At 44.9% G+C, this 23,967-nt stretch overlaps 1 protein-coding gene across 2 annotated transcripts in view; it reads right to left on the reverse strand.

Annotated features, from left to right (window-relative positions):
- Positions 1 to 8,485: 8,485 nt before the first annotated feature.
- The window catches only part of Tnfsf10 (TNF superfamily member 10), a 19,858-nt gene continuing 4,376 nt past the window's right edge, over positions 8,486 to 23,967 (reverse strand). For both annotated transcript variants that reach the window (XM_052180724.1, XM_052180725.1), the window contains exons 2-5: positions 18,861 to 18,998; positions 16,260 to 16,302; positions 12,973 to 13,077; positions 8,486 to 11,800 (exon numbers count right to left, since the gene is read on the reverse strand). In XM_052180724.1, the coding sequence (XP_052036684.1) occupies positions 11,355 to 11,800; positions 12,973 to 13,077; positions 16,260 to 16,302; positions 18,861 to 18,998 (732 nt within the window). In that variant the 3' untranslated portion in view covers positions 8,486 to 11,354. The remainder of the gene's footprint in view (positions 11,801 to 12,972; positions 13,078 to 16,259; positions 16,303 to 18,860; positions 18,999 to 23,967) is intronic.

The raw sequence follows: 23,967 nt of genomic DNA on the forward strand, positions 1-23,967 counted from the left end.
TTAGAGTAAGACATTCTCTCCAAAATGGGGAGGGGGCAAATATGCTTCCTGCCCAAAGGGCTGCAGCTTACTGGCCCAAAAAGAGAGACTGACCCCTGCTGAAAGTTGCTATAGACCGGAGCAGTTTTCTCCATGATGGAAGCAGGTGCTGCTATGGTGGACAGCACAAATGTCATCTGGGTAGAAGAATCTTTACCCCCTGGCATGCCAATGCAGAAAGTGGAGCTCGTTGCCCTCACCAAGACCTTGAAACTTGGAACCAGCAAGAAAATCAACATCCACATGGATAACAGTTATGCCTTTACCACAGCCCACGTCCACAGGGATATATGCCAAGAGGACTGCTCACATCAGAGGAAACCAACAGGAAATCTTGGACTTCTTAGATGTCCTAATGAAGCCAGCCACTGTGAGTATTCACTGCCCAGGATGTGCAAAGGGAAAAGACTCAATGGGCAATAACCAGGCAGAGCAAGTGGTTCTAGGAATGGATATGCAGGAGCCTATACTGATTATGTGTCTGTAAGAGACACCCATTGGAAAATGGGACAAAATTAAGGAACAGCCTCACTTAAAAAAGGACTGATATTGCTGGCCACCCTACCAACTATCACCAAGAGGAGGTGCACACAAGAAGGGCGAACTATATTCCCCAGAAAGTAAGCCAAAGACTCACTAGGCCAAATGCACAGATGGACTCATTTAGGGGATTAAAAAAAAAAAAAAAAAAAAAAAAAAAAAAAAAAAAAAACTTGTCCTGGCAGTTAAGGGACCAAACGTATATATTTATGACTCAGGTTTTAGGCTAGAGAGATAATAGGACAGTGTAAGATATGCCAGCAAGTAAATGCTTATGCAGTAAAGAGTAAACAGGGCAAAAGACCTAGAAGAGAACAGCCTAGAGTACATTAAGAGATTTTATAAAAGCTAAGGCAGGAGAATATGGTTATAAAATATCTTCCAGCATTTATAGATACTTTTCTCTAGATGGGTTGAAGCAGGAAACATCTGCCAAGGTTAGAAGAAATTTTCCTGAGTTCCAGAGTGCCCAAGTTAATTGGATCAGATAATGGTTCTGTTTTTGTTTCTAAGGTAAGTCAGAAATTGACAGAGATATTGGGGACTAAATGGAAACATTATTGGATGTACTGTCCCCAGGGCTCAAGGCAGGTAGAGAGAATAAACAAAACCCTATGAGAGGCCTTAACTAAATTGACCTTGGAGACTGGCTCACGCTGGGTGATGCCTCTCCCCTTGTTTCTGAAGAGCCCCTACCATTTTAACCTGACCCCCCTAGAGATCCTCTTTGATACCCCAACTCCTTTGGTGTCCACTGGGCCCTTCCAGGAGGTGTCCCACAATATGAGATTTGCCTTAAATGCTCCAGGCATGCCAGAGACTCCTCACTGCTTCCAGATGGGCACTGGATCTGTATAAGAAGGCTTCAGGAACTGTTGCTGGAACCCTGGTGAAAGAAACCCTCACCAAATGGACCACAGAGACTGGTGTTAATTATTAGATAGCTCTCCTACCCTTTGTGCGCTTCAGGCCTTTGTTCTCTAGGCTCAAGGCCCTCGAGTGGGTGAGGTAGCGAGCGTGGAAGAAGCTCCGGGAGGCCTACTCAGGAGGAAGAGACTTGCAAGTCCCACTTTGCTTCCAATTTGGAGATTCGGTCTACGTTAGACACTACCATGCAGAAAACCTTGAGACTTGGTGGAAAGGCCCTTGTACTCTTGACCACCCTGCTTTCTGTTTTGATGAGACCCTTAGTAATTTTGCTCCTGTTGCCTACAGCTGGGCCTTGCATAATTAACAGGTTTATTGCTTTTGTTAGAGAACTAGTGAGTGCAGACCAGATCATAACACTTAGTTAACTATAAGAGAGCCTTCTGAGTCAAGAGGAGGCTAACCTTTAATTCTCCTAGGTCTAAGATTAGAACTGCTAACAAGAGAAGAAGTGAGGAATGAAAGAATAGAAAATACACCCTAACTCCGGCCTTCTAAGGAGCCCCAAACACTTCACATTCCAGAGCCCACTCTTTGTGCTCTTTATTTGAAACTAGGTAAAAGGTCACAGTCCAGAGCCTACCCTTTAAGAGCTAGGCAGAAAGGCCTTGAATAGGTGATCCTGGCCCCGTAAGGTAACTGAAAATGAGCTAAGCTTATCTTGCTTCTGTAAACTGCTTACACCATTACCCTTATCCAGGAGTTCACACAGCTATAGACTCCAAGAAAATAGAAAACTAATTGGTCCACTGAGCGTGGGCTCTGATAATTTAAACTGATTGGCCTAAAAACTATGTAGTGGTACAAATCGATTGGCTCCCATTTTGAGGGCTCTCCATGCTAAGAAATGATTGGTTTGTGATTCGTGGGCTTTGTTATAAACTTATAAAAGCTGTCGCAATTTGGCACTCATGGTCCACAGTCCTCTACCCCTGTGTGGTGTATGGCTGTGGAACCCAGAATTCTGGAATAAAGAAATCCTCATGCTATTGCATCGAGACCGTTTCTCACGAGTGATTTGGGTGTTGCCTTCTGAGGCGTGGGGTGCTGGGGCGCCCTCGGTTTTGGGGGGACTTACAGATGGTCTTACTATAGTGCTACCTGCAGTTGTGAGCTAAAACAAAGAATCTCACAGTATCCTTTGTCATAGCATCAAAAATGCAACTGGCTGGCGAGAATGTGGTGAAAGAGGAACACTGCTCCACTGCTGGTGGGATTGCAAGCTGGTACAACCACTCTGGAAATCAGTCTGGCAGCTCTTCAGAAAACTGGGCATGACACTTCTGGAGACCCTGTTATACCTCTCCTGAGCATATACCCAAAGGATTCCCTAGCATGCAATAAGGACACATGTTCCACTATGTTCATACATATATTTATAATAGCCAGAAGCTGGAAAGAACCCAGATGTCCCTCAATGGAGGAAAGGATACAGAAAATGTGGTATATTTACACAATGGAATACTACCCAGTAATTAAAAACAATGAATTCATGAAATTTTTAGGCAAATGGTTGGAACTGGAAAATATCATCCTAAGTGAGATAACCCAATCACAAAAGAATACACATGGAATGCTGACACTAATAAGTGGATATTAATTAGCCCAGAAGCTCTGAATACTCAAGACACAATTAACATATCCAGTGATTCCCAAGAAGAAGGAAGGAGAGGGCCCTGGTCCTGGAAGGGCTTGATGCAGCATTGTAGGGGATTACCAGGACAGAGAAATGGGAGGGGTGATTGGGGAATGGGTGGAGGGAAGAGGGCTTATGGGACTTATGGGGGGGGGGCACTGGGAAAGGGAAAATCATTTGGAATGTAAACAAAGAATATAGAACATAAAACTTAAAAAAAAAAAGAAAGAAAGAAATGCAACTGGATCCACAGCACTTTAGAAATGCTTGGCACCATCCTCTGCCCAAGGAAGGGTCATCTTGATTCATCGAAGCCCGCCCCAATGCCACTCTCCTTTGCCAATGAAAGATTAGGGATGGGCAAGTCTATAATTCTGAATTCCGACTGTTGGGGAAGTTTGTCTCCTTCACAAAAAGATGTCCCAAGAGCTTTTCCCGTGCAGGGAAGACCTGGAGAGCAGCCGTCATGATCCTGCCATCAAAACCTAACGGGGAGCACAAAGGGCACAGGGAGTCGAAGCGTGCCTGTCTCGCCTCGACCTTGGCAAGGAGCCCTGACACAAAGAGACAGTTGTCCTGCCCTGGGCTTTCTGTGCCCTTAGGGAAAGCTAGTTTGGGCCTTCTGCTGGGTAGACTGGACGGACACCAGCCCAGCACTCATTCCCACGCTGCTGGGAGCTGAGTGCACCGGGCCTCTCCGCCTGTCCAAGCAGGTTAAGGAGAGGCAGAGGGATGCCTTTCCTTCCGGTCTTGGCAGGAATGAAGACATTCTAAAAGAGCCACTTGTGCTTGCCCTTTAGCTGTAGAGACAATGAACTCCAAAATGGTGGAATTTCCCAAGAAACCTCATGCTGGGAGAAGGAAGAGACCTGGATTAGCATTAGCCAGAGGAGGCGCTTTACCTTACCCGACCTTCTGACTAGGTGTCGGACCACCTTACAGGAGAGACGAGTCCAGACAGCAGTGATGGTCAGGGCCTCCTCTCGGCCAGGGTTGCTTAGTTACGCATGATTCTTGTAAATTAAACCTAAGCCTTCTCTCTGGACCCTAAAGATGGACACCTGTTCATCTTCTCTACGTGGCCACGGTGAATAAACTGGCTCCACCGGCGCTTGCTTCTCGGGCTAGTTTGCGGATGGCTAGATAGGTTACGGGGGCGAGGGGGCCCTGGCCCTAACAACTCTGACATCAGTATCTCTCCGTGTACAGTGTGCTCAGAAGACTAGCTTTATAGAATTTTACAGAAGACCAGACAGCTACCGACTGACTTTAAGGTATCAGGCGCGATTAATGACTGAGCCAGATGTTTTATATATCTAGCACAAATTAGCTAGAGATTGTTAAGTCAATCAGTTTAAAACTTGAGCCAAGGTTTATTTAGAATGCCAGGCGTCGGGTGCAGATTTACCATCCCAGCCCCTCGGAATTCTGTGGCAGAAGGGTTAGGAGCTTGAGCCCCGCCCGGGTTACAAGGGACTTTGTTTCAACACCCACTGCCCACCACACTAATTTGGTTTCATTCAATTAAGTAAAATGCCAAGAACTAGTTCCGAGTAAAACAGCTTCTGTTTTTGTGCCTCATCTTCACAAACAGAAAATACTTAAAGTATTACTATGTTTTTTGTTTTGTTTTTTAAAAAAGTCTCTAATGGCGGTGTGCAAAGGTAACTTGCAAGCCAGACAACCGGCATTCTATCTCTGGAAACCACAGTGAGCACAGAGAATTGTCCCAAGTACACCCATAATAATAGTGATGATGATGATGATGATGATGAATTCTTTTAAATCCTGTACGAAGTGTGGTAAGATAAAGAGCTTCTAGGGTTCTTAAAAATGGCTTTGGTGGGGGAGGGGGCTGCAGAGATGGCTCAGTGGTTAAGAGCACCGATTACTCTTCCAGAGGTTCCAAGTTCAAATCCCAGCAGCCACATGGTGGCTCACAACCATCTGTAAGGGGATCTGATGCCCTTTTCTGGTGTGTCTGAAGACAGCTACAGTGTATTCATATAATACAATAAAAAAAAAAAAAAAGGTTTAGGCACCTGCCACTAATCAGCACTTGAAAGACAGAAACAGGCTCTAGATCACGGCTTCTGGTCCACATAAAGAGATTCTGTCTCCAAATTTAAAAAGCCTTTTTATTAATGTGGGCCAATTTATTATTTATTTTTTGTTGGAATATAGAATTTGAGACCTCAGAATTATTATATTTATATGACCTATTATATATAAGTCTGTCTATATTATCTATAACATATTATCAGATATAAAATTGTTATAATTTTCTATCATTACAATACAGAGAGTTATACTTTTCTATCATATTAGTACAAAGAATAATGTGTTTATTATCTCATTACATGTAGAATGTAGAAAACTACTTTCCATAATTTTCAAACCAATACTGTCTACATTTTATTCAGTAATAATTTATGGAAAGTAAGAGAATATGGTATGTTTTTATACTTATTTGGTTTAGGTCTCTCTCTTTAATAAGAGAATACCTGAAAGGGCACATAAATAATCCTATATTTTGAAAGCTAAGGAGAATTTTTTGTTATTGCTATGATGGGTTGTCTAGACAATTTTACAGACTTTAGAATCGCTCTGGGAACAGCTCTCAGGACAACTGAGAGATTTTTCTAGATTACGTTAATTGAGGTCAGATGACCTGCCCTAAGTGGGGGTAGCACCATGCCACAGGCTGGAACCCCAGAATGAACAAGACGGGGGAAGGGAGCTGGGTAGGAGCAGTTGTCACCCCTTCTTCTTGCCTCAGGAAACCACCCACATGACCCACTATCCCCTTTCCCCCATGTGACATCTGGTCACACAGAAGCCTCCATGGCTTCTTCCCCATGCCAGACTCTAGCCTCAGATTTGCAGACAAATCAGCTCTTCCTTCCATCCCTTGCTGTTGTCAGGGGTCCTGTCCTGGCAACAGGAAAAGCCACTAAGAACGCGTCAATGTTCTGCTCATTTGAAGCCTCTTGCTGGTTTTAGAGACAACCTGTTCTAGAAGAGGTAATAAGGATAGGAAGGCCCCAGTTATCATCTCCCTAATGAAGTCTGTGCTCACGCTCAAGTACAAGTAATCTGGGTAGCGATTTTCTCCTCGGAGTTCGTTGTCAATGAAACATAAAAGAGGGAAATGGCACTCCCATCAAACTCCTCCAGTCCCCAGGCCTTCATGTTCTGTATTCTTTAGTCCATTTGTTTAAAAAAAAAAATCAAATTACAACTTTAAATAGGGAAGGGAGGGAAGAAGCTTGCTCTAATGTCTCTGATGCCGTGAATGTGACTCTCACCTTGAAGTCTGCCCTCTGAAAAGAGATCAAAATTGCTATAACAAAATAGTTAACATTTTCTTCTCTTCAAGTTTCTTATGCATTGAAAAGTTAAGAGGAAAGGAAAGACCTCTCTACAGTGCAGCGCAGACACTCACGTAATGTGAATTTTAAGAACTTGCACATGGAGTCTCTCTTGAGCCTCCTAATAAGCTTGTGAAAAACATCAACCAGATTCACAATTTCAAGCTAGATCCCAGACTCTGCCCCTAAGCTGGTCCCATCCCAGTGCTGCCTTGCCTCAGAGGTAGAAGAGAGACTGGTGACTGGTGACATCAGCTGCAGTCAGAGATCAATATGAGGGTAAGAGGTGCGTTCCTTGTGTTAGAGGTTGCTCAGGTCTGGGGTGAAGGAGCAGTTTCAAGAGAGCACCCACATCACCAATGAGGGGTGGGCTGAGAAAGATCTCTCATGGGGTTGCTTCTTTCTCTCTGAAGTCTGTGAACAAAGTTTGCAGCGCTAACTCTGTGGTGGTGTAAGATCGGGACAACATAGGAATCCATTGTTCTGGCTGGCAGGAATATTTCTCGTATTAAGTCTAAGTACCCCCGATAGCAACAACAATATCAGTAAACCTGATGGTTTCAACAGCAATATGAAGGTACCTCAGTGGAAGACAAGAAACTTGCAGGGTTTTTCTGTTTGTATGGGGTAGGTAGATAAGAGTCAGAGATTCAAAGATTACTAACATTTAAACTTAGATGAAAAAAATGAACTTAACTTATAAGGAAAACTTATCAGATCTTAAGAACAAACCTTCTTCTCCCCTAACTCCTTGCCCCCTGAGAGCTGGTCCTGTCCCTAATTGGTTGCAGGGTTTTGGAGAGTAGGCCCCTGCGCCTTACCTGGGCGACACAGAAGAGTTGGCCATGATGGGAAGGCCAGGGTAAGCCAGTCTCTGCGAGGATCGAGCATTGACAGTGTAGCAGGAGCCAGAGGCTGTGAGGCAGACTCATTGCAACAAACATTAGCAAGTAAAGATGTGCGGGCAAAAGGGAGTACTGTGGACACACTGCCACACTTACAGCTTCCATAACAGGAAGTGTTCTAAGTTTTGTTTTGTGTTTGTTTGTTTGTTATTCTCTTTTGGTGGGTAGGGGAGGTTGCAAGGGCAGAGAAGAAGGGATGAGAGACAATGGGATTGGGGTGCATGATGTGATATTCACAAGGAATCAATACAAAGCTTAAAAACAAAACCTTAAAGCTGCAAAGTTACCTGTGATAGTTTTAACTGTTGACTGGAAATCATCTAGAATCACCTGGAAGATGGGCCTCCAAGAATGTGAAAATGTCTGGGAAGGACTATCTTAATTATGTTAATTGATGTGGGAAGACCTGTCCATATGGGTGGCTCCATTCCCTGTGCTTAGGATCCTGAACTGAATACAAATAGAGAAAATGAATAAGAACTATTGAGTACACTTTAATCCACTGTTTTCTGTTCTTAAGCGTGGATATGTCCTGTCTCAAAAACTCCTGCCTCTGTGACTTTCCAGCAATAGCAGGCTGTAACCTGGACTGCAGACTAAACTCTCTCTCCCTTAAATTGTTTTCATCAGGGTTTTTAATTACAGCAAAGGAAATTAGACTAAGACATTACCTTTAAAGCATTCAGATTATCCAACGGAAGCCAGGAGGCTGAGGAAAAAGTACACTGAAAACTAGACAGGGAGAAAAGATGTACAAAGGAGCTCCTGTGTGACAGTTTTTACAATAAGTAGAAATGGGTTAAATTCACTGATCAAGTGCTGAGACGCTCAGATTGATGACAAATGTGTGTTACACTATATAATTCAGAAGAATACATCAAGCCCGCAGATGTAAAGAGCAGTTCACACACACACACACACACACACACACACACACAGATGGGGGGCGGAATATAAAACAATGGAAATCATAATCATAAGTCTTAGTAGACAAAAGATGACTGCGCCTTACGGGGCAGCTCTACCCAGGCTGAGAGAGAGAAGGAGAAGAAAATGAATGCACTGAATGCACTCGCTTTTGTTTTTATTAAGATAAAATTCAAAGCAACACTTTTCATGTTTCAGAGTTTATAAAGTTTAACATTTCCCAGCCCACAAAATGGCATCAATACATTTGAAATAATCAACATCACAGCTAGTTTTCTTTCCAGATTCACTGCTATTAACATGGAAGAAAAAAGAGAAAAAAAGAAGAAGAAAATTTTTCTTTAAGACTTTTCATGTCTCACAACTGAAAATATCTATTTAACACTTTTTCAAGAATAAGAAAAACTGGTTAAACACAATTTCTGACATTGATAATGAAAGTGTTATATGCCAAACTATGGCAAATAGTTAACGTAATACTTGGAAGAAAACGAAGAATCAAAATAATTTGCCAAGAAAAAAAAGTAGCAGCGATGGGGCTGGGAAGATGGTTCAGGGTTAAGAACAGTTGAACTGAACAAGCAGGAGAACCCAGGTTCAAATCCCCAGCATCCCTGTAAAAAGCATGCATGGCCACTTATTGGAGAGCCTCAGAGCACTGCTAGCTGCCAGTAATGGGAGAGACCCTTTCTCCAAGAAAAGATGCAGGCAGTGATGAAGTGGCAAAGGCCACAGTCTATAATAGCAGGAGACAGGGCAGAAGCCAGACTTCACAGAGCCCGCCCTTGGGACCAAGACAATTTACAAAAGTCGACTTAAATTCTGGTTCACTTAAAAACAATTCTGATTCACTTAAAAACAAAAGCAAAAAGCAAAACAAAACCACAACACAATCAAACAAAACAACACACCTCAGATTCTTAACACAGGACCCAAATGTAGTCTCACAGGAAGCCTATGGTGAAACTCTCTTCAAAATATTATTATGCAAAATCTAGAGGTTATATTTCATGATCTCAGTGTTTTGTGGATGGATTTGACACTGAATGGGAAAACTCGGAACCCCGTTCCTCTCTCTATGTCTATGGATTATAATTAGATCATCTTCAGTATGGCTTTCTGAGGGCTTTTAGGAAGAAAGACCAGCATGCCCTAGAACCCAACACAAAAGCAATTAGGACAAGCACAGTGGAGCACGCCCTTAACTCCAGTGGTCTGGAGCCCAAGGCCAGGTGAATCTCTGCATTCGCGGTCTCAAGTTCCAGGATAGTCAAAACTACACTGTCTCAGAAAACCAAATCCAAGCAACCAAATAAACGAGACCTCAAGAGTCTGGGACTTTACCATGTGAAGCCCCACCCTGTTCCTCACAGATTCAGCTAAAGACCGGTGCTCCATCTGGGTGCACAAACCTATTTCTTGTCTTTAGCCCCAAGTGCCTATAGTCCAAAGGTAAGCAACCTTTCTTTGTTTTTGTTTTGTTTTTAAACCCGAGAATTTAAAACCCTTAAAAGACCTGATGCTGAGGAAATGAAGGGAACCTCGCCACCTGGTGGCACTCATGGTGTGTGACAATAAAGTGGCCCCTTTTGAAATGAAGCTTTTACCTAGACACTTCTCCAGAACAGCAGAACTGACCTCTCGCCCTGGGTTCATTGTCCCTGTGCTGGCCCAGGTTCCCAGTCTGGTCGAGCTAGAGTGGCAGGTTCACTTTAGTGTTCAAGTCAGATGGTTTGTTGGGCTGGAACTCAACAGGAAAGGACAACCCCCTCCCCACCCCCAAATTGATTTCCTTTTCAAACAGATAAGTATTCGTGCCTTTTATAAAAGGACTCACGATTGCCCAGAAAGTTATCATTCTAGAATATTCTCTCCATTCTCGCTTCCTGCATCGTAGGCTTTGGATTCTAGCAAATTCTTTGCTGTTGTTCCTTCTAGAATATAGGGACACAAAGTAAATATTCCCATTCAGAAAAGGAAGGAATGGGGCTGGGACGTAGCTCAGGGGTGGAGTGGTTGTCACATGTACAAGAAGCCCATCTCTACACAAACCGGGCAGGTGGCACATGTCTATAATCTCAGCAGCTCTTGGAGGCAGGAGGTTACACAGTTAGAAACCACCCTTGACTACATACTATATTTGAGGCCAGCCTGGGATACATCATGCTTTGTCTCAAAACTAGCAAACAAGCAAAGGAGGGCTGGGACCACATCAAGGAGAGAGGTACCAAAGACCTAGATCCATGGGGCAAGACTCCTCCAACTCTACATCTGGTACCCAGGGCATGCGGTGACAGGAGCTGAGCTCCAGCTGGCTACAGCAGCCCTGCCGTATGGCTCTGCAGGCCTCTTTCTTGGGCTGTTCTTGTTCATTGCCTGGAGATTTCATACATTCTTTGGGCAAGTTACCCACTAATGATGGGACATAATGGGACATAATGTTATCGTGTACAGAGTTCACACTTGAGAAAAACATAATCGGTTACCATAAAGAACAGTCTCTCTCTCTCTCTCTCTCTCTCTCTCTCTCTCTCTCTCTCTCTCACACACACACACACACACACACACACACACATGTTACAGGTGAGATATTCTGTGATTTTTATGCTGACCTGCAGTCATAGCTGTCCTAGTCTTCACACAGCCCTTGAGCACTGGGTTTTACACCCCTGGACCAGATAACAAAGGTGAAAATTATCAAGTGTTGCATAGATATTTAGAAACTGGATATCTTCTAGATCTCTGCAAACTGGTACCAGGTAGAACGCTGAAAGGCTACAGTGATCTTATTTGGGGGGAAGAAAGCACGTCTCTTGCTGAAACACTGAAAGGGTCTGTGGCTGGGCTCTTGGCCTGGGGCTGCTGTGTTACAGCTGCTTCTCTGTCACATCTGTCCTGAGGTTTCCACAGCCAGACCATACCCTGACCAGTTCAGTCGCTTTCCGGGCATGCCTTCAACCTAGAAGATTACTGGGTATTTTAGGGCTGTGTTTGATCTTTGAAGGTCATTTAGTTAATTAAAAAGGCTCCAAAAAAGCTGGCTTCTTGATCCAGGTCCATCAAATGCTCATTCGTCACAGAAACAAAAACCCTGTCGTTCTCTTTGAGCTCGAACAGTCCCCCCTGATAGATGGAGTACAGCCCGTACTCGGCCTCCGTGGACCAACAGCTGTTCCTGGCGCTCTTCATCAGCATGATGGGATCCGGATAGCTGGTGTATTTGTAGATGTACTGCACCATCTGTTTGATTCTCCCTCTGTCCTTGGAGACTGTCTTGGAAGCTTCTTCAGCCTCCTGAAATCGGAAGTACGTCTGGGAGTAGATGTAATACAGGCCCGGCTGCTGGATGACCAGCTCTCCCTTCCTAAGAAGCACGTGGCTGAGAAACGAATGCCCCTTCCGAGACGACTCCCAGGATTCTATCTTCTGGCCCAAGGTCTTTCCATCCTTGGAGTCTACGTGGAAAAGAAGGAAACAGTTAGCAGGAGGAAGTGTGCATCGACGTGACCGCTCCGCAGTCAGGCCTTTCATTGGCCTTGCACACAATGTTGATCCAAAATCCAACTTCTTACACTTGTCATCTGACGTGGACCACAAAGGCTAGTCACATGAAAATCGGGAGGCTCCCGGGTCGTTTTGACCTGCTTGCTGTCTGTCCCTCTTGCCAGCTAAAGATCTCTCTCTCTCTCTCTCTCTCTCTCTCTCTCTCTCTCTCTCTCACACACACACACACACACACACACACACCAAAGGTTCACAGTTCCCTGTGGTTCAAAAGTGTCCCTGTAGTGGGAGGTCCTAGTGCCTTGTGGTGAAGAGAAATGCTGTGGATTAGATTGTGGTGAGGGCAAAGGTTGTGGATTTTGAGAAGAAAGAGTTGATACAAGAGGAGGAGGGAAAGAGAGAGGGAGGGAGGAAGGGAGAGAGAGGGGGAGGGAGAGGGAGAGGGGAAGAAGAAAGAGGGAGAGAGAGGGAGAGGGGAGAAACAGACAGAGGGGAGGGAGAGAAGGGGAAGGGGGAAGGAAGAGGGGGAGGGGTGGTGGGGGAGTGGGAGAGTTACTTTAAAAATGTTTAAGTTGGCCGGGTGAACGCCTGTAATCCCAGCACTCTGGGAGGCAGAGGCAGGTGGATTTCTGAGTTCGAGGCCAGCCTGGTCTACAGAGTGAGTTCCAGGACAGCCAGGGCTATACAGAGAAACCCTGTCTCGAAAAAACCAAATCCAAAAAAAAAAAAGCAAACATTTTAAGTGGTGGTGCCTGGCATCCCAGCCCTTGGGAGCTTGAGACAGAAGAATTTGGAGTTCTGTAGCCAGCCTACTGTTTCAATAAAAGAGGAAAAGAGAGGATGTAGTGGAGAAGGAGGAGGGGAGGAGAAGATGCAAGAAGCAGCAGCAATAGCCACACAGAGGGCCCAGTGGGACCCTGCCTTCTCTCACGCACGCTTTTCCTGAGGCCAGCTGTGGCAGAGGTTCACAAAACAGCTGTCTGAGACTGGAGCACTACTGAGCACTTACAGTCGTAGAGATATTTCAGATAGAAGTTCAACGACTTTCAACAGTTCCAGAACCTCACAAACACCAGGGGTCATCCCCACCCCACCCTGCTGCTTCCAGCCCTCAGGATCTTACATGGAATTAAGACTGAGTTGCTTCTCCGGGTGATCCCAGTGATGTGTGCCGCCACTGTCTGAGGCCGTCTACCCCTGGGCAAGGGAGGCGTACTTAGCTGCTTTTCTAAAAGACACACCACAGAAGAACATCAGCGCTTGTCAAAAGACTTCTCAAATACACTACCCCGCTCACACAGTTGTGTCTGACCAGGCATCCTGAGCACAGGGCCTTCCCAAACTGATCCTATGGTTTCATAAAAGAGCCCAAAGAGTGGATCTGGAGAGGTGGCAGTTAACTTTATTTATTCTGGGGCCTGAAAAGCATCAGCCTTGACCTCCTGACCTTCAGGGTTTCTGCTGAGAAGCCAGCAGTTACTCTGATAGATGGTCTTTTCTGAGTAACCTGGTACCTCTTTCTTAAAGCTTTCAGAATTCTTGAACTTACAGGACATTTCCCAAAGGTGTGTGATGTTCAGACAAGAGCCACAGTGTGCTCCGCCTCATTCCAACGCCGGCGCGGCCCCTGAAGCAGCCACGTTAGCTGGGAATTCGTAAGCGTGGCTGCATGTTGGGAGAATGTTAAAGACTAAGTCTGAGGTGGGTCTGCAGAGTCGGTGACAATTAGTCTCAGAATGCGCAACTGTCAGGGTTGATGTGTCAGTTTACCACAGGCCTTTACGGTTACAGGAGCCATGGCGTGCCTACACCTAACCCTTTAACCCTTGGTTTTAAATAGACAGATCCAGTCTGCACATGAGATCATTTTCTGTAGAGAAGCCCGGATTTGAGAGCAAAAATCTGAACCTTTAATTTTATTATACATATTTTTATGGTACAATGATTCTGTCTTTCATAAGCACATTGTCATACAAACACACACTACACATTGAGCAGATTCCCCATCCCCCTGCCTCCTTCCTACCTCCCACCTCCTGTTAGTTCCCGCGATCCGTGGTTTCATTTCTATTTTCATGTCATATACACATATGGACATAATTGTGTGTATTTATATAAACTCTGGGATCTATGCCTAAGAGAAAGCGTGCAATAGTTGTCTTTCTGAGAGGGCTTACTGTCTCTTCTTGCATCCATTTTCCCACAAATGATGTAAACTCATTCTTTACAGTTGAGAAAGTCCCACTGTGTGTATACCACATTTTGTCTTCCATTCCTCTCTCGTAGGACACATAAATTGGTGCCATGTTTACCTATTTTCAGTAGAGCCACACTACGCATCAACATGCAAGTGTCTCTGTGGTATCTTGATGTAGTGATCTTCATGCACGCTGGGTCATACAGAAGATTCGTTTTGGTGTTTTCAAGGCCGTCACACTTGTTTCCACATTGCCTGAACTATTCTGCATTGCCACCAGCAGTGTAGAGGAGTTCCCACTTGCCCAGCACTTGCTGTAAGTACCATTTTGACTGGGGTGAGATGAAATGTCAGTGTTTTTAACTTATATTTCTCTAATGGCTAGTGAGGATGAACATGCGTTTCTTGCTTTACTGGAAATTGTGGTTCTTTTGAGAACTGTATGTTCATTTATTGAGCCGGTCATATGAGTTCTTGAATGCTCTGAGTTTTTTCATGCATTCTAAATATTAACCCCCTATTTTATGTATAGTTATATATGTGTATATATACATATATATGTGCATATACATACATTACATATATGGCTATGTCTTCCCATTTTGTAGGCTATTTCTTCAATAAATAATGTCCTTTCCTATAACAGAAGTGCTTTAATTTCACAAAGTCCCATTTGTCCGTTGGTCACATCTGTGTGACCACAGAGTCCTTTTCAGAAAGTCCTTGCCTATGTGTATCTTCTTTTCTGTCATAGTTTCTAGCTTTATATTAGGGTCTTCAATGCATTCTAAGTTGTCTATCTACTTTCACTCTTCCATGTGTGGATGTGTGCATTGTTTGTTGAAGAGACTTTTATCCAAAGTGTCTTTTTGACTTCTTTGCCAAAAATCAGGTGTCTTAGTTAGGGTTTTACTGCTGTAAACAGACACCATGACCAAGGCAACTCCTATAAAGACATCGTTTCAGTGGGGTTGGCTTATAGGTTCAGAGGTTCATTCGCTTTCATCAAGGTGGGAGCATGGCAGTATCCAGGCAGGCATGGTACAGGAGGATCTGAGAGTTCTTCATCTGAAGGCTGCTAGGAGAAGACTGGCTTCCAGGCAGCTAGGATGAGGGTCTTAAAGCCTATGCCCACAGTGACACACTTTCTGCAACAAGCCATACCCTGGGCCAAGCGTATTCAAACCACTACATCAGGTATTTGTAGCTCTGTGGGTTATGACTGTTTCCTTTATTCTGTTTCAGTTATCTACCTGCTCATTTTGCCTCTGTGCCATGATGTTTTTGTTGTTGTGATTCTGTCGTATAACCTGAAATCAAGGAGAGTGATAGATATCCCCAGCATCATTCTTTAAGCTCAGGATTGCTTTGGGTATGTGGCACCTTACATACTCCGATACGAATTTTAAGATCATCTTCTCTGTTCTGTGAAGAATGCCATTAAGACTTGGCAAATCTTCTATTCACAGAAAATTTCAATGTGGTGGATGAGAAAACAGTACATGGACAAAATTATATATAAAAATACAAGACAATCACGGTAGGTAATAGAAATAACAAGAGACAGGGAAGCTTACTTACAAATGTGCCAAGGAAAGACTTTTGTGAGCCAAAGAGCTGGGGCGGAGTGAGAGGGGCCAGAGAAAGGAGAGCCGATGGCAGACTAGACAATCCTGGAGAAAGGCACAGTGAGAACTGGGGTAAAGCAATGGCTGCTGAGAGAGCAAGCAACAAGCGTTACAGGATGCTGAGCATACGGCCTCCAGTAGGAAGCGCAGATGCGATCACGGTAAGAAGACAGTTTGCTGGGGAAGATCTGACACACTGAGGGGTTTGTGGTAAAGGTTGCATTGTGGTCAGAGGCAGAGAAGACGGGTAGTTTCTGGAGAATTTTATCTATTTTACTTCCTGCGAGCTCTAAATAATACTTAAGATGGTTTATTTATAGCAAAATAATTACATCAGGGAAGAAATGGAAGTAGAAGGAAAGTTCATATGAGAGGGAAAAAAGATAAAAGAAACAACGAAGCTCTAGCCGAGAGGAGGCCAGGAAGTTAATCCCAAACTTTCCGGTCCTTGGCGAAAGACAGGGAGCAGCTTAAGCTAGTGCGTGAGTAGTGGTCTGACGGGTATGTATGGAGGCAAGGAGAGACTGCAGAGCCGTTCAGCTGTGACACACACAGAGGCAAATAAAAATAACAAAATAGTACTACCTGGAACTGCAGAAATGGTTGTCTCAAAGGTTCTCAAAGTCACCTACAAATAATATTGAATGAGAGTGTTAATGCCCCTAAAAATGTAATAGAATACGCATGCTTCTAGATTTTTCTTTCTGTCGTGGAACAGGACACTTCCACAGTGACATCAATACAGGAACAACTTTTATCTAAGCATAGGAGTTTGCGAGGGATCTGGGATGGATCCTGAGATACCATGATCAAAGGACAATCTGAAAGCTCTGATTGACACTTGGAGCAGCTAGGAAGGAAGGGTGTAGCTATTGCTCAGGTCGGCCGTGTCTCCAGAGCTCCCTGAAGCCGATGATAACTGTGTTCCTTCTCTTTGTATGGATGTGTGTGTGCCAACATGTGCGTGCATGTGTGTGTGCATGTGTGTCTGTGTGTGTGTGCATGCGTGTGTGTGTGTGTGTGTGTGTGTGTGTGTGTGTGTAGAGCAGTTATGCAGACCTGAACCATACCTACAGATATGCTCACTCTATAAATGTCTGACTTGGCACCACCGTGTCATTCTCTGCTTTTGATAATGCTAAGTCCATGCCCAAGGAAATGGTAGCAAAGCCCCACACTTTGCTAAACATCTTGCAACCCCCACTGCCCCATCCCAGCTTTTGTAGTGACCAATAGAGAAATTCAGTGCAAGAGAGAACACTGGGTCTTTCTATTTGTGGAGCAGAGCCCGGTTTGAGTCCTTATGACTTCTGAACCCCGCACCTCCCCACACACACACTCATCCCTTGTCATTCTCAGGATCTGTGCCATCATTGCCCCCTCACTGCAAATGTCAGGAGCACAGCAGCTGGTCCCACACCATAAAGCGGATTCAGTCTTTCCTCTGCTTCAACCCCTCCCCCAGCCGAGCCAGCGCTCACTGGAGGGGACAATGAGCAAGGTTGACCTGGACACACCTCTCTTTTCTCCATTTCTCTTTCTCTTATTCTAGGACAGGAAGAAAAGAAGGAAGGAGGGGGAGAAAGAAAAGGAAGGGAGAGAGACAGAGGAAGGAAAGGAAAGGGAGGTGAGGATTGTGGGAAGAAGAAATCAAGTGACAGGGGAAGGGCCGTTCTGTATGAATGACTAGGTCAGGTGACCACAGGCCAAGGCTTTCCCCGGCAGCTCCTTAGGAAGGCTTACGTTCCTTAGCCGATATGACCTGTGATGACTTTATCTATCTGAAAATATGTGTTTAAAAAGCACAACAACAATTCCTTTCCCGGGGAGCTGTTCTTGGAATTCAGTGGGCAGATGTTCGAAATGGGCAGATGTCTACAGGAAATAGAGGACTCCATGTGCCGGAGCAGAGTATGAAATCTCTCTCGGGCGCTCACATCTACCTGTTCTATGTCCTCTGCCTCTCAGTTCCTCTCCACCCTGGCTGCCCAGGAAAAAATCTATCACCTTAATTCCCTGATATGGTCTTCTTGGTTGGCCCTTGTACCTGCGAGCACCTCAGCCTCCAGACTGTTCCCTAGTTTAAGTCTCTCTTCCTGTTGGCTCACTGAACCTCTTAAGCCAAAGGCTTTGGAAATCCCAAATCTGAGGTTTCTTCACACCTGTCCAAAGCCTGAGCTGTTCCTGAACTTCCTGTTGACCAATTCACTGTTGGTAATGGCACCCAACCAGGGAGTGCTCACACAGTGGGCACATTTTTGACATAGAAGCCACATTTCAGGTTCTGTCTGGACTCTACTGTGAATACTGCTCAAGTCACCCACTGGAGCCCGGATCATCAGGACAATACTGTTCCCATGGAACAAACAACAGATGCCTAAATATGTCTGACATAAAGCATCAGTCCTCCCACACACTGGGATTTCCCACTCCCTCCTTAGACGGTGATCTCATACATGGAACCTCTTAGTTTGCAAAGTATTTTTAATATCGGGGCCTTCATCTGACCTTTGCAGAAAGGCAGAAGGCAAATATTTGTAAATGCCATGGTAGGAGAAAGCAGCAGGCAGAGAAGGAACTGATTTGACTTCATCTAAAAGTAAAATCAGGTAACCACAAGCAGCGAAATGAACTGATGGCCACTGTAGCTTTCTGCCAGAGATCCCAGCAAAGCAACTTCCATCAGTAGACACATTTGCCTCACTTGTCGCTTGTTTGTTGACGACAGTGAATTGAGATAACCTCACCTTCAACTTCTCAATATATCTCTTGTTCCCTCTCCCCATTTCTTCTTCTTTACATGCGCACAAAAAAAAATAAATAAATAAAAAAATAAATGTGTATTTAATTTTAGAGATCTGCCATGGAGGGAAAAAGAGAAAACACCATCATTTGGGCCTCTCTCATCATCTGGATGATAACAAACAAATGGAGAAACCACTGGGCGACCTCGAGCGCATGCGCTGTCTGTGCCGGCGTTCACAAAGGTTAACCTACAGGAGGCGCTGTGCAGTCAGCCAGGGCTTTATCTGCTGTCTAACATCAGACAGAACACCACGTTGCTGGGGAATCTCTTAAGCACCCTGGGACTTGGTTTCTTCGTTTGCCAAATACAGATTTCCAGGCTTGAAGGTCTGCAAACTCTTTCTCCTCTGACCTCATGTCCTTGCTGTTGTGAGTACCTACCTCTTCAATGAGCTGATACAGTTGCCTCTTGGCTTGCAAGCAGGGTCTGTTCAAGATGTCTTCGTCAGTGGAGTCCCAGAAATCCTCGTTTTCCTTTAAGAAGCAAGCTAGTCCGATTTTGGAGTAATTGTCCTGTAGCTGGGTAGAGACAGGATATAAAACTGTGTGGTGAACTCATGCTTTGTCCTTTTTACCCATTCGGAAGCTAAAAGAACAGAAAGTGATGGGCATTGATAGCAGTGAGAGCATCGCGGGCAGATTATGGTTTAAGTAAAAGTAGGCATGCCCCCCATGGTCCATTGATGCTAACAGCTGGGCGTGGTAGCGGGGTGTAGGAATTGGCCAGGCGCCCTGGACCACGCAGCTCTCGAAGACATGCGTCTTTCTGATTTTCCCTCGTACGCACATGTTCCTCATTAGACCTTCGTGGTGCTGAGGAAGGTTACTTCCAGCTCTAAGATAGTGTGGCCCTCCCTCCAAAGCCAGAAACCTGCCTGTGCATGAAGTAGGGAGTGAAATCCATTTAAACATCCACATCCTTAACAAAAAGCAACCAACCGTTTGGCGAATGGTAGGTGTTCTGCCCCTAACCACAGCTCCTGTAGCTGAGTAGACTGTAGTTAATGGCACTGTTTCTGCTCTGGGTGGACCTGTGGTACCACTGGGAATCTGTACTCATTGGTTATTCTCAAAGCCAAGGACTGATCTAAGTCGATTTTAAGTGCCACTGAAGATGTTTTGTCAGGACAGGAAGCCAATATTTATAGTAGCCTCATAACTGCTGCCAAAGTCCTTACTGTCAGCATTAGAAGTGACTTTAAGATCAGCGTCCGAGGGCTGGAGAGATGGCTCAGCGGTTAAGAGCACTGACTGCTCTGCCAAAGGTCCTGAGTTCAGTTCCCAGCAACCACATGGTAGCTTACAACCATCCGTAATGAAATCTGATGCCCTCTTCTGGGGTGTCTGAAGACAGCTACAGTGTGCTTACATATAACAAAAATAAATCTTAAAAAAAAAAAAGATCAGCATCCGAATCTAGTGATGGCATCACCCCTAGGTGGCAAGGACCCTCTTGCTTCTGTTGCCATGGCAACTGACACACTCCCAGCATGCCCCTCACCTGTGTGCAATGGTACACATGATTATGTCATGGCCCCCCAGGGGAAAAAAGGCAAACTCTTCACCCCTTCTTCCTCTTTCTTCTCTTCCTCGCTTCCCCCCAGTAAGCCTCTTCTTGTGGGACTGTGGTGGCCTTCCCTGATCTGTCAGGATAAGAGCCTCATTCTAACACAACACTTACCCATACCAAAGATCACTCCTTAATATTATAACACCTATTCCCTCCACATGGCTGCCAAGAACCAGCCAGAACCTGCTCACCACCTCAGGCTGTTACCAAATCAGGAGGGAGGGGAAGGAGGATAAAGTCCCCCACTTAGATTATGTTTTCTTCTTTCCTCTTTGGCTGTTTTCCTCACAGTGTAAATATACAACCTGTTACTTCCCCATGCTTGTTGACATGGTACCTGTAAACTCAGCTAGCTGGGGGACTGAAGCGGGCGGCTCATGAGTTGAAGGCTTGTCTAAGCTACAGAGTACCGTCAAGGTCAGCCTGTACAACTCCATAAGACCCTTTGTTAAAGCAAAACAGAAGAAAACAAGAGTAGAGATGGGGCCTGGCTCACTGGTAGAGGGTGTGTCCATTACGCGGAAGCCCTTGGTTCTATCCCTGCCACTGCTGATTAAAAATATCTGTTGCTTTGCCTTTAACTGGAGTACGGTTTGAAGACGCTGGTCTCAAACTCACAGATAGCCACTTGCCTCTGCCTTCTGAGTGCTGGCACTTAAGGTGTGCCCCTCCGTGCCTGGCCTAAACATAATACTTTTACCTGTTATTTTAATTTAGTGTCTGGCAAAGTTTGCGGTGGTGGTAAATTTAAGAACTCACCCTTCCTATAGAAAAACAATCTATTGATTGATTGTTTGAATGATTGATTATGAGTCAGGTCCACTTATGGTCCAGACTAACTTCACACTTCCTTGATAACCAAGGATGACCTTGAGTTTCTGATCCTCCTGTCTCTGTCCTCTCAAGCTCTAGGATTACCACATCTCCTGGGGTTACGTGGTGCTCTGGATTGAAGCAGAGCTTTGTGCTTGCTGGACAAACATTCTGTGATCTGAGCTACACTCCAGCACCAAGCCATCTCATTAGAGAAGATAATTCCATTGTTCATGCAAGGTTCTGTCCAGAATCACATAATTCTACACTCAGCAATGTACCTCCAAGCAAAAATATCAACCCAACTTAATGACCATCCAGACATTCACTGTTTAAACTGAGCAAGCAGCCTCAGAGACCTCCATGGCTCCTTGGAACACTCGTGTCCTCAGAAGGGAAACTCTGTCTCCTTTCCCAGAAGTGGATTATTGCAACAAGAAAGTGTTGAGAGCCTGGAAGGTTAGGTCCCAGGGCAGGAAGGGGCTGCTGTTATTGCTGTGGTCATTCCAAGAAGGTGTCTAAGTGTCTTCTTGTAACTGTAGTAGAGTCTGAGAAAGACAAAGTACCTTAGAATAAGTCAACCCAGCCCAAATTAGACAGCTGGCTGGTGTCCAAAATACCTTATGGGAATTTCCAGAAACATTTTCAAGAGGTGGGAGGGGAAATCTGGGTTGGGTCAGCTTCTGAGAAGGTATACAAGTTAATGCGATTGAGTTATTGCACAAACGGTAACGAAGCAGGGTGTGGGGCCAATGTGTAACTCAATGGTAGAAGTAGAAGGTTGGGAGGCCCTCCAGAATGCACCAGAGACCTGGGAGGTGAGAGACTCTCAGGACCTTAGATAGCATGCCTGACAGTAGGGAGAGGGAACTTACAGAGCCCACCTCTCCAGCAGGAAGACAGACAGTGCATTAAATGGGGGGGGGGGGTCATCCCACAGTCACAACTCTGACCCATAAGTGTTCCTGACTGAAAGAATTGCAGGGATGGAAATGGAGAGGAGCCTGAGGAAAAGAAGGTCCAGCAACAGGCTCAAAGTGGGATCCAGCTCAAGGGGAGGCCCCAAGGCCTGACACTATTACTGAGGCTATGGGATGCTCACAAAAAGGGACTTAGCATGACTGTACTCTGGAAGACCCAACAAGAAGCTGAAAGAGTCAGATGCAGATATTTACACCCAACCAATAGACAGAAGCAGCTGATCCTGCTGTTGAATTAGGGAAGGCTGAAAGAATCTGAGGGCGACCCTGTAGGAGGACCAGCAGTCTCAATTAATCTGGACCCCCGAGATCTCTCAAACACTGAACCTCTAAACAGGCAGCATACACCAGCTGATATGAGGTCCCTAGCACACATACAGTAGAGGACTGCCGTGTCTATGTTCATTCAGAGATGATGCACTAACCCTCAAGACTGGAGGACCCAGGGAGTTTAGAGGTCAGGTGGGATGGTGGGTAGGGACATCCAGTTGGAGACAGGGGGAGGGGAGAAGGTATGGGATGTGGAACAGTTGGAGGGTGGACAGGGGATGGCAGGGTGGGGAATAAAATATGGAGTGTATAAAACTAATTAATAAAAAAAATGATAAAAAAAAAAACCCTGAAACGTAGGGAAGCCTTATGAAGACATGAGCAAATCAGAAAACACAGAAAAGTGAAAGACATTTTCATAAAGGTAAAAACCAAATTCTCTCCCCAGCTAATAATCTAAAACTGTCCAAAACAAACGACAACCAAAACAAACCAAAATACTAAACTGAAAAGAATAGCCTGCACCCACCCTCTGTGCACACGGCTGGGAATCAGACTATATGCACGACTGTGGATATTTTCTCTTAAGATTCTGTGGACACGGCATGCCTTGGAAATCTCAGGGCCTAGCTCAGCGGCGGAGTTCTTTTATTTTATTTTCTATATTATTGGTTTACATTCCAAATGATTTTCCCTTTCCCGGTTCCCCCCTCCCCATAAGTCCCATAAGCCCTCTTCCCTCTGCCCTTTCTCCAATTAACCTCCTCCCACTTCTCTGTCCTGGCAATCCCCTACAATGCTGGATCCCTTTCCAGGACCAGGGCCCTCTCCTTCCTTCTTCTTGGAAGTCATTTGATATGTTAACTGTGTCTTGGGTATTCAGAGCTTCTGGGCTAATTAATATCCACTTATCAGTGACTGCATTCCATGTGTATTCTTTTGTGATTGTGTTTCCTCACTTAGGATGATATTTTCCAGATACAACCATTTGCCTAAGAATTTCATGAATTCATTGTTTTTAATTGCTGAGTAGTATTCCATTGTATAAATATACCACATTTTCTGTATCCATTCCTCCATTGAGGGACATCTGGGTTCTTTCCAGCTTCTGGCTATTATAAAAAAGGCTGCTATGAACATAGTGGAGCATGTGTCCTTATTGCATGAGCGGCGGGGTTCTTGCTGTGCTTGCACAGTTGCTGGATTCTTACAACTATAGACTTCTAAGGAAACCATAGATGACAACTTAAACCATTTTTATGATAGTCACTACAGAAAAATTAAGAAAATGAATAAGATTTGAAAAAGAAAGGTCCACTTTATTCTACCATCTTGAGCTCATAATTGTCAACTCTCTGCTGTTGGTCTCATTAGATATTTTTGTGCATAAATACTGATTTCTGGACACAGGAGACACAGCAGGGAAGCTTCAGACCCTGGTCTTCCTCCACATTTAGCACCCATAGGTGTGAAGCCACTGCTGGTCACAGCATGCTTGCAGGCTTTGCACTGAGGCTATTCTGGGAAGACCTTTGCCTCCTCTCTCCTGCCACATCCTTACCTTGCCACATCCTTTCTGCATGAAGAGACATGCAGCCTTATCTGAAATGCTGGATTTTTAAGCAGAATTTTGAAAACCTTAATTATACAATTGGAATGCTGGAGTCGACGGAGGATTAGGGGAATCTTAGAGTGAGTAAGGCCACCTTGTCACATGTGCCAGTGCATGGGCCACCTGTGCAGGGAGACACAGACTCACGCTGTTTATACTGTAGAGTTGACAAACCTTAGGACCTGCTGCCCCAGTCGATAAACACAGCTGTGCTCCAGTCTCTTAGGTAAACTTAGAACTGAA

Source organism: Apodemus sylvaticus, chromosome 4 (assembly GCF_947179515.1).
Source record: "Apodemus sylvaticus chromosome 4, mApoSyl1.1, whole genome shotgun sequence".
In the NCBI taxonomy this organism is placed as follows: Eukaryota; Metazoa; Chordata; class Mammalia; order Rodentia; family Muridae; genus Apodemus; species Apodemus sylvaticus.